At 32.2% G+C, this 11,707-nt stretch overlaps 1 protein-coding gene and 1 long non-coding RNA gene across 2 annotated transcripts; both read right to left on the minus strand.

Moving 5' to 3' along the window:
• Positions 1-2,426: 2,426 nt before the first annotated feature.
• LOC145585335 (uncharacterized) lies at positions 2,427-3,063 on the minus strand. Its single transcript, XM_081642042.1, has one exon. It carries the CDS (start codon positions 3,017-3,019, stop codon positions 2,480-2,482), a length of 540 nt encoding a protein of 179 aa, XP_081498168.1. The 5' UTR covers positions 3,020-3,063; the 3' UTR covers positions 2,427-2,479.
• A 4,873-nt stretch (positions 3,064-7,936) lies between these two features.
• Positions 7,937-11,496, minus strand: LOC145585336 (uncharacterized). The gene is made up of 3 exons (XR_014100635.1): positions 11,173-11,496; positions 8,264-8,343; positions 7,937-8,181 (listed from the first exon to the last, which is right to left on the minus strand). It is a non-coding gene; the product is annotated as an uncharacterized LOC145585336 (long non-coding RNA).
• Between the last annotated feature and the right edge of the window lie 211 nt (positions 11,497-11,707).

Here is an 11,707-nt window from a genome sequence, read left to right on the forward strand (position 1 = left end):
TTAGCGCAATGAAAAATTAATAATGAGTGACTTCACATTAAGAAGCCTAATTTGATAAGTTGTATTAAACTTGCTTTTTCCTAGTTGTCTATTTTAGACGAATTCATACTTGTGTTTCTACCCCATAATGACCTAATCAACCTAATTTTTATGGCCTACACATGCACAAGTCACAATAACACATCGCCAAATAGTTGTTCTAACCTTATTTCCTTACTATTCCACGTCTCTTTCTTAACTTCACTCTTTCGTTATAGTACTATTTCTTCCTGTTGTTTGCATGAAGCTCGCAAGTCACAACATTCACAAGAACAATGTTTCAATAACACATAAATAAGATCTTGCATTGCCAATTATTTGAGGTGAAAATAAGTTGACAAAATATACTATTATTTGAGGTGAACATTCACAAGAGTATATTATTTGCAAATTAAACTTATTATTGAGTAGTAAATCAGCTCAAACCCGAATACATGGATATTCATTTATTAATACTACATATGTATCTATGAACAATTCATTTATTTTTATACATTTATGAATAACTTGTCTTTGTGTTCATTCACTAACATTATTATTAATAATAACTTGCCTAGAACTTGTATTAAATGTTTGAATTTGTCAACAAATTGCTAGGCTAGAAAATATAAAATTAATTTTATTATCTTAAGTATATTCTTGCCGAACAATTAATAATGTAATTACGCAAAGCTAGACAATAGAAAGCTTGTTCATTTAATATTCAAATTACAAACCAAGTTCAAACATGATAAAATCTAATTAAGTGGATGAGTTTGAACAATATTTTGAGCTCAAATGAATTATTCAAATTCAACTAATAAAAAAATAAGCTTGCATATAAATAAGATATAATGTTCAAATCAGCATGACTCACTCTTACCTCTAATAATGTGTTTAAGATTAATTAGTATAGATAATTGTATCTTTAAAGGTATATTACTTTGTAAGCTGAAATAAAGGGATCATGATGTGGCTAACTTAGCAATCTAGCGAATAGTGTACCTATCAGAATATGTATGCTTACGGATAACAAATTCTTTTAATGCATATCTTGAAAATACTTAATTAAGCAAAACGGTCATCATAACATATTTATATACTTTCTTTTGTGTCATTTCTAATGTAAACAGAATTCATGACTATTGTGTCAATCATTATCTCTTAATATATACGAAGTATACTATATACATTATTGTAATTATGATATAATATGACGTCAATTTGAACGGAATTGAATTCATATATAATAAAAGAAATTGTTTATTATGTATATATCGATTATATTATCATAGAAAACTAGCAAATCATTAATATTTTAAATGACACTAGAGATATTAATTAATAGAGTATGTAAGAGAAAAAATTAGGTAAGAGAATGGATAGTGTGATCAAGTGAAAGTATGTACATAAGATAATTTGAATCGTGGTATATATTGTGTTTGGAAGTTGAAACTTCATGGATCTATAGGCATTATTATCAATTATACGCGGTTTACATTAATTGGATCTTGCCCTTGTGGCCTTGACTTGTCTAAAATTTGGTTCTTCGAGGCAAGTCCTCTCCTCAATTTGTGATAGAGGCAAATTTATCTTTACCTTATATATAGGTGAGGCAAGTTCTTTCCTCAATCAATCAATGATAGAGGTAGATGTATCTTTACCTTAAAGAAAAGGTTATACGGACTACAGAGTATTTATTTGCAAACGATCTACATCACAATGAAGAATATTGAGTTACATTTGTGTACGTGTTGAACTGTATATACTATCATCAATAGCTAAATATAAAATTGCATATTTTTTATATGATTTATTTTCATCTATAAACTTAATCCGGGCAATAACATAAACAAAGCAAAAACCAACTATTAATTTAAAATAAAAAATCCTTTATCCATTGTTACATAATAACATAAATCTTAATTCAATAATAATTATATCTAGCTACTACACCCAAAGCAAAATTCCTATTTTGCTTTTCAATGCACACACAACATGCACTTGAACGCTTTTCTTATCCCATTGCCAATCTACTCTTAAAACCTTTGAATAGAAAAAAGAACAAAAAATAATTAACAACATATATTACGCATTTCCAAAATCATTAACCACAGAAGTAAATAATTGACAATAATAATAAAATAAACACAAATTATCCACAAAATTTCATTTCATCACTATCTTTTGTAAAACTTGTATCACATAATAAATGTACATATTCATCAAAGCATGATAAACTTCTTCAATTCTGTTGTAATTTGGATTGCTGTATGTATATTTTTCCCATTTTTCTACCCTCCATTTTCCCTTTTCTTTTATACACAATATATATATATATATATATATATATATATATATATATATATATATATATATATATAAAAGAGTAATTAAAATCAATAATCATGTCCAAATAACATGATTAATTAATCTAATCTAACTTTAATCAATCAATCAATTAATAAACAACCATGCTGCTAGAACTTTGAAGTTGATGCGGCTGAAAAATCTTACGATCATTAACTTGTGCAACATCAACACGCTTTTCTTCATTTCTTCCTAAACGAAGCAAATTAGCCCATAATTTCCTTACATTCTTCTTCATATTCTTCTTTTTATCATCATATTTATCAACATGAGCCATAGATTTACTCTTACTAAAAACCGAATCACCTTTGTTGTTATTGTTATACCCATCCTTGCCTACAACAACATTAGTTCGTACATCAGACACGATCCTCCGATGATGAGCACCACTTACAACGTGGTGTACGGGGGAGGCAGCGGTAGAAGAAGCATTAGAAGAATCATAGCTAGATGAAAGAGAGGAGGATGATGAGGATTGATAGTAAACACGAGCTCGAGCTCGAATGATAGCGGAACGAGAGCTGGTACCGGAGTTAGAGACCTTGGATAGTTTGTCTGAGAGACAAAGGGAGCACACGCCAGGGGATTGGCGGTGTTTAGGGTGCTTCTTGCATTGCTGTCTTCCCATCATACTTGTGTGTAATTGTTTTGGTTTTATTATTTATAGTAATTTTGCCTTCTAGTTGATCAAGTTAGAGGATTTGGAGGGTGAAGTTTATATGTATATATATATATATTTAGGGAGGTGTATTGTGTTGGTGTAGGTGGGAGTTTGTTTCTAAGAGAGTTCAAGTGAGGTTCTAAGTAGTTTCATAAAATAAACAAGGAAATCAAGAAAGGAAGGACATATTTTAATTAATGACACTTTTACTTGGTTGGTTGGTTTAGTTCCTTCTTTCCTAGTTGTAGACTTGTGGATAGTGATTAGTGAGTGTGTTAGAAAGGTAGGGTAAGTGGGTCAGTACATAATTATACTTTTCCAATAATCAAAAGTGTGACTAAAATACATTACTAATTACATTGGTTTTTCCTTTTATATGAAATATTATTTAACTGATTTTAGTAATTACATTAGTTTTTCCTTTTATATGAAATATTATTTAACTGGTTTTGTACTATTCACATACTTTGATTACTTAATTTGATTTACTATACAATATAAGGAAGATTGCATCGATGTCATCAATGTTTTTTTGGATTCGCCTCAATATATCTGTTTATTTATTAATTTACTTTTAATTATTTTTACTTATTAAAAAGTATCAGTTGTAGATATAATAGTAATGAGTAGAATTATGTATTTAAAGTGAAAAATAAAAACGTTGCAACTATTAAAATGAGAAAGTACTCCGTATAAATGTATAATATAATGTATTAAAAGAAAAGTTAAAAATATATCTACTCCATGGGTTTAAATTCAATTGTAAATTTCTAGATTTTTAAAATTTATTCTTCTTATATTTATTTTTAATAATATAAAACAATTTATGATTAATGATTTGTCAAAACTTTTAGTTTATTGTCATTCTAATATTTTTGATTTTTTAAAATTAAGTAAGAAAATTAAATATCATGAAGTCCTCCTAACGAGGGGAATTAATTCATTAAGGTAACTTGCTTGAATGACCTAAATTAGCTAAATGCCTGAATTTGACGTAGCATCGTCCCATAATCCTTTCTTAGCAAGCTAGACTCCGCATCCGAGAGGATGAGAATAAGAGAAATACCTAACTCAAAGTGTCATACAGGGTTGTTACTTGTTAGTTAGTTGTTACAGAGTAGTAGAGATTTGCTTTCATAACCTAACCTTAGATTTAGGGCATGTTCTCTTCAGTTTAATTTCAGGTCAGTTCCTAATTTCTTTCTCTCATAAACAATTTATTTCAGTTCAATTCAGTTCCTAATTTCCTTCTCTCAAAAAGTTCAGTTCCTAATTTACTTCTCTCATAAACAATTCAGTTCAGTTCAGTTCATAATTTTCTTCTCTCATAATCAATTCATTTCAGTTCAGTTCATTTTCTAATTTCTTTATCTCATAAACAATTCATTTCAGTTCAGCTCAGCTCAACTCGGTAAATCAGAACAGACCCTTAGACTTTGTTTCTTCGTCTAAAATAAGGTATGATTCAAACTTTTTGAAATCTTGTGCGATCTGAATATTTCAAATTTGGTCTTATCTTATCAAATTGTCTGATTTAAATAGATTTTGACTTTAGTTAGTTGTACATTATCATTATAAGGAAAAACATTAAGCAAACATAAAAATGAATATATGATATTATTTGATTTGAAATTATATGATCTGATATGATTTTATGTAAACACAAATAAGGTAAAGAGAATAAAACATCAAACACAAATCTATATTCAAACTCCAAAGAAGAAGCCAAATTGATACAATATACAAGTAGTAGCTAATACCATTAGATAATCCTTAACAAAACCTAAAAATGTGCAAAAATAAGTGAAAGTAAAAACCCTGAAAATTTCCTAAAGTAGGGGTTAATGTATGTGTGTGAAATTGCGAAAGGGTCGCCTGTTTTGACTTTAGGTGGGGTAAGGTGGACAGATGTCACAAATCGTATGGAGGTGGAAAGGAGTATGGTTTGACAGATTAATCGTGTGGAAAGCGTTGCGGCTTGACTAATCAATGAGGACTACATTAGGAGCACGAGACGGGCAAAGATGATACGTGTCCGTGCATGTGGATGTACGTTTACTAAGTCAACTACGAGTACATTTTATAAATACATAATACAGCCGTAGATTATAGTGTGTGTAATTATGCACGTACATCAAACTTACAACTTGTCACGTCTCTAATTACTGTTGCCCCATGAAAATTTCTTACATAATCTTAGTAATATGTGTCAAGGATTTCGTTAGGGCTCGTAAACAAGCTCGAGTTTGTATGATTGTAAATGGATTAGATGTATGGTTAATAATTTTTAATGATTGATTTCGAACAATTGTTTTTGGTCGATGAGGAGAAAACCCTATTAGGTTGGAATTTTATGAGAATCAACTTTTGCATAATTAGCAGAGAGGGGAAGGATTGTGGAGTATTCATCCTAAAATGCCTTCTAATAGAATTGATGTAAAATAGAATTTTTGTATGGTGTAAAATTGTAAAGGTAAAACTCCTCAATAGGCCAAATGTTACTTGTTGAATATGAATATTTCATTGCTAGACTTGGCCAAGATAGAAAAACTTACTTTGATTAATATTTTAGTTTAGAAATAAGAGTAGAGTTGGATCTTTTTACTCTTTTGTATGAAGTTGTGTATGTTTTTAACAGACTAAAAAACTGTCATTAAAAATGTTATATTAGAGACAAAAATTGAGTCCGTTATTAATGGGCTGTCATAAAAGATTTAGATTTCCGTAATGACATATTCCTTCCTTCCATACAATCAACTTGGCCAAATTACTTTATGTCCATTTCCTCCAAGGATAGGATATGAAGTTAAGACACACTCCATAGTCCATAGTGACATTTATATTTCCCTGGTTACCTAATCAAGTATCAAGGATATAGACTAAAAAAGAAGATTTAACTAATAGAAAAGTGCTTGATTATAAGAGTGAGGTGTACCATGCTACGGAGAATATTGCTTTTGATTCATTCATACAATACAATTTATGATATGATTTGAGAAATGTGAACATGTATAGTCTACAATGTAGACAAAAAAAAGGACTTCAAAATTGCATTTGCAGGCATAAACGAAGGGATTAATAACCATTTTTAATTAAAACATATTCTTTGAAAAATCTATTTTGTTCTCTAAAATAAAATTATCAACAACTTGTATGACAAAGCCAACTCAAAATCAAGCTTTAATTCACACACACCATCCTCAAATCTGCCATCTATTCAGACAATGTCCCGACAGGAGAACCACTTTCTTAGAAGCTGCTAACTACTAGCAATTTACTTCATAAACATATATTTTAATAATGTATTAGCATAAAATTACAAAAAAAAAATGACTACTCTAAGTATTAAAATACAACCAAATATGTATGTATTTAAGTTACAGTACATCAGTATCTTAATTATAATAATGATTTATATTACAATAATTGAGAATAGTTGATGAGATTTTGAGTATCTTTGAAACATGCCAAAGCTTAGCTGTGGGAGTGCAGCTAGCTAAGCTTGCAGGCATAGGGATTAGGGGGATTGTACTTTCCCGTAGGCCGTAGCTTATGGTGTACCATCATCAACAACTGTCCCACCACCCTCTAACAGTTTCATAGATATTATAGGAATCATTTTATTCAATTGTTTGCATCTCAAAAGAATATTATTTTGATGATCAATAATAGTTTATTGAGTTAGGTGTATAGGTGGCAATCATGATGTTCGGATTGAATCTAGTTTGAGTTAGGGGTCTTTGCAAGTGATGAAGTCAATCAGTTCAGTTTAGTTAAACTAAAGTTACAAGCAGTATTCGTGATTTTATGTTTACCTCTGTCAATACAGATTATGTTAAGTTTCGAGATCATTTAGTTTGGGTCGAGTCAATTTTAATTCATGTTAATACAGTAGTCTAGTCTAGTTTTTAATATAGTTATGATATAGGCTGGATATAGTGAACTACGAGTACTGAATTTCATTACATGTCAGTTTTGCAAAAATTTAGTTTGGTCTAGGAGGGGTGCGTAAGATGAAGTTCACTCAAATTTCTGTATCTATTCAAAAAACTATGCACCAGTTTCATCTGCTGCATATTTCTGTAAATGAGGGTGCAAATTGTGAGGAAAAACAAATGACAGCACTTATTATCTTAGTAGATCTGTTACAGACCTTACAAATTTACAATATTATACAAGCGTCTACTCTGAATCATGGATCTCAGTCTTAAGTGTTTAGATATACATTTTCTCTGTGAGAATATCTTCTGTTATTTACAAAAATTATTCCTCAGTTGAAGGCTTGAAGCTGACATCCCTTCTCCTCTCTCTCTATATATATCTTCTTTTCATTCGTAAGGATGACTTAGGTCGGGTCCTCAGAGTAACCCGACCCAACTCATCCTTACAGGTGAAAAAAAGAAATATGAATACTCATTACTAAAATCAAACAAATAGCTGAAACAAGGGGATAGGCAACAAGCCCCCCACCCCCCTCTTTATTAAAGACTTGATTATGGACTTTTGAGTCATATTTATGTCATCATCCACACCCCAAATATACCACTTGATAATATTGCTTTTACAACATCTGAAAAACAAGCTTAACCAAAGGTTTAATTTTCTCTGTATACAGGGCATCAAGAAGTTTTTGAATCATACTTCATTAAAAAATATATATATAATTGAGCACCATTCTTCCAAGTTTTATTAAGATAATCCACAGCCAACAGAAAGTTTAAACATTCGAATTGTCGTCAGTTTTTAACAGCAGTAGAATCATATTACAACGATTCATTTAATAACAGTTTGCCTTGAGCAAGTACAGAATCAAGAGAAATTTTAAGAACGCCACATGCTTATAGTAATGAATTTCCACATAAATCTAACTTTTAGTTTTGTGTGGCAATAATATGTCATATATGTGTTGTAAATATACTAAATATAGTACATTGGTACCTAGTAAAAATTTGGCACATAAATCCAATAAGATTGCAAGCTGCAGTTGCATCACCTGTCGTCCTGTCGAGCATATGATTAATTATAAAGAACCTGCTTGGAAAGTGACAACGATCATCCACAGCATGAAAAAGCATTGGTTCAGCAACCTCCATGGCATTGCAGACCCACTCAGGTACATCTCAGTTTGGAAGCTACACCAAGAGCATAGAAATATCAATTTTTCCAAACTCCAAACAAAAAGAAATAAATATAGTTCAGTTATCGCGCACCAACCTGCAGAAAATCCAAAAATGATGAGATAGCAGTATGACGCGTTCATCAAGCACAACACACTCATCGGGGGAGTAAACAGACTAGCAGCAACAACAACAACAACAAAGTCTTAGTCCCAAAATGGTTTAGGGATGTGCCGTTCAACCATAGATATATGAAGGCCTGTATTTAGCTGGAGAAAATTCCACAACAATACTGTATGACTAATATGAGCAGAAACTGTACATTATTACATTAATCTAGAAAAAGCCCCAAGACATATACCTTCATCATGTAAGTTGTGAGCCTATTGTGTCTTTTGTAACACGACATGAATAAAGCTCTTATATATGTCTTGACAACCTACAGTAAAAGGACATCCCCCAGGTTTAGTAACTACAAATGATTTTTTTATATAATTACTCCCTGGGTCTTTTGATGAACTTATAATTTCCCACATTACTCTTGTATACTCTTATTGAGAACTAAACTGGTATGGTAAAGATGTCATATTTTTAAAAAGGATTGTTAAGGTGTTAGGAATGACCTCAAATCCCTAGAATTTACCTCTAATCAAATGTGACCTACAATTCAAGGACAGAGTAGCTAGGAAGTGGTTATTTAAAAACATTGCCATGCAAGCACAGGAAGGATCAATAGGGCGAGACCGCGAGAATCATCAACCTCGGCCTTAGTTCTTCAGTTTTTATACACTCTGCTAGGGAAATTTCGGTTGGAAAAAGTAGAGAGAAGAATAAGGCATATTCTTTAACGTATCGAGGAATAGAAATTTTGCGTTAGTACGCAGCCACAGGCACATACGATATACCTGCCCACTAGAATTTCACAGAAATAAGTTTGCAGAGGCTTTTGGCAAACCTCTAGTATAAGGGCTGTACCAAAACGAGCAGTGCAGGTGGAGTAAACACAATCATACATATCAACACCCAAGAACTACAAATAATGATGTCCAATGGATAACCATTACCCTGAAAAGCAATAAAAGACTTCTTAATACCATCACATATCGTGATTTATCTTCAGGCAATGCAGCAGTGCATTGTGCATTCACAAAATGAATTCTGCTCACCATCACTCTGCTTGTGGTTAATTAGCTTCACTACCTGCTAACAATGACTTTCAAGTATCTTTTAGTAGCTTATACCCAACTCCCTCACCTGTACATATGCTGCCAGAAGAGACAGAGAAGCCCTTGCTACCTCAGCAGGGTCACAGGGTGCCTCATAAGTCACGACTCACGATACTTCCACGATTGCATTTCTCCTGTTCCAATTTCCCCACGCCAAAAGTGCGGCAGCATCCCTATCATCTCCATTTAGCTTTAGCTTAGATAGCCACTAATCAATCCAATCTATTACGCTTAGTATGTTGACAATCCATATATACCCCCAAGCCCTGAGCGATTTCACATGCATTCTGCATAGCAGCACTTCCATATTGCATGAAGCTCCATCTCCTCATATCGAGCTGTTGACACAGTGGCGAGATGCTATTAATACGTTTGGGCGGCCCCTTATTTTAGGTGAGGCACAACTACACTATCTCCATATAAAAACACAAACCTTGGGAGGAACATCAAAGTATCAAACTTCCATATATTCTTCCAAATTCTCAGATCCAACAATGACCCAAGTCACCCAACCATTCCATCAACTGAATTTCTGAAGAAAAGAAATAAGTGTTACCCCAACTTTACTGTATAATTTCCAGATTTGTCGTGTCACCATACAGACATATCAACTAGTTGTGCAATGCTAGCAGAATACCTAAAACTTCATTGGACTCAAATGACTGAAAATTTCCGCGTACCTCCCTTTCATCCCACCCACCTCCACCCGGCTCCTCAAAATTACACAGTTAACATATGGAGCCACCCGTGGCCAGATTTAGGGCCTGTTCCGTTCAGCTTAATTTCAGTTCAGTTCAGTTTAGTTCAGTTCAGCTTAGCTTCAATCAGTTCAGTTTAGTTCCTAATTTTCTTTTCTCATAAGCAATTCATTTCAGCTCTATTCAGTTCAGTTCAATTCAGCTCCAATCAGTTCAATTTAGTTTAGTTGTTTTCACTAAATCGGAATAGGCCCTTACTTTTAGAAAGTATAGCATACTATTCCTGCTTATTCTTAAAATTAATCATGTAGCATGAAGCATCCTTTGGGACTTCTTAAAGGAAATGTATTGCCTAATGCATTTGATATTGCACATTACAAATTCCACGTTCTATCTAGTCATCAACATCTTTTGGGCTAAAAATAGTGAATGTGTTTCATATGTCACCAACTGGCCATAATTGGTCAGGGTTTTTTTTGGTTGAAAATAGATTCAATTAAACCATTTCCAAGTGTTTGGTTAGAAAGTTTGAGTAACAATTACCACTACAAAGGGTAATTGTTTCCTCCTATTTGTTACCGAGTACATCTCTAAAACCTAAGATAGCAATTTCCCATACCCTCACCAAACAAAACAAAAGAGAGCTAAGTTTAAGTGATTTCTTTCCCCCCTCTCATTGGCTTCCTTTCCATTTCGTTTCCAATGTTACCAATGATCTATTTTTTCTCTTTCGTAGTTTCTTCCTACAAAGCTACATCTTTATTGCATCATTGATCATTGAGGGATGACAATGATAATTCGTTAACAGTGCAGGTGACAATGCTTCATTAATAGTGGCAGAAATTTTTGTTATGCAATCTAATGGTGCTGATGATGTCATTAGTGCTTGTACTTAGACACTCTAAATAACTACAGTATAATCTGCTTATTGCTGCAATCTATTAATCAAAACCTTAATCCCATAAGTGGAGTCGGCTATACGAACCAAAAGTGATTATTCTGTGTAGAATTTGCTTATTGCTGCAAAATATGAAAAAAAAAAAAAAAAAATGAATACGAACATGTAAAACAAATAAACTCACCAATAACCCATATTTATCTGGGTAAATAACAATCTTTTCTCCTTTCCTTTGAAAATTGAATTTATCTATCTGGTTTCTCCATGTCCTTTCTTCGATTGCTGCAAAATATGTATGAAAATAGGAGAATATATATAAAATTTCCAGTAGAAGATTCAAGTTTATATTAAAATGACCAAAATTGCGATAGATGAAATTCAAGTAAATACTTCCCTTACTAAGTACTAACAATGGACTCGTTTTTGTAGGATTAGCTTCGTACACAATGTCCAAGAGAAGAGAGGAAGGTTATAAACGAAAATCGTGGGAAATTTGAAGCTATAAAGATTTGAGAGTACTCCCCACAGTTTTGCTCTTGATGTTAGTTAAGTTTAATTCAGAGCATTTAAGAATTATTTATTTATTTATTTTATTTTATAACGAAAATACGAAATACTCGGTAATTGTGAATTTATTTGCAATTAATAAACCAGTTTGTTGTGCTTCGTAAAACTATATGATGATAATATTGAACGACATTGACAATAATAAATATGTA

The sequence above is a fragment of the Chenopodium album genome, chromosome 16 (assembly GCF_948465745.1).
Source record: "Chenopodium album chromosome 16, dcCheAlbu1.1, whole genome shotgun sequence".
Lineage (NCBI taxonomy): Eukaryota > Viridiplantae > Streptophyta > Magnoliopsida > Caryophyllales > Amaranthaceae > Chenopodium > Chenopodium album.

Coding starts and splice junctions, on each gene's coding strand:
- LOC145585335 (XM_081642042.1), bottom strand. CDS start 3,019: ATGATGGGAAGACAGCAATGCAAGAAGCACCCTAAACACCGCCAATCC.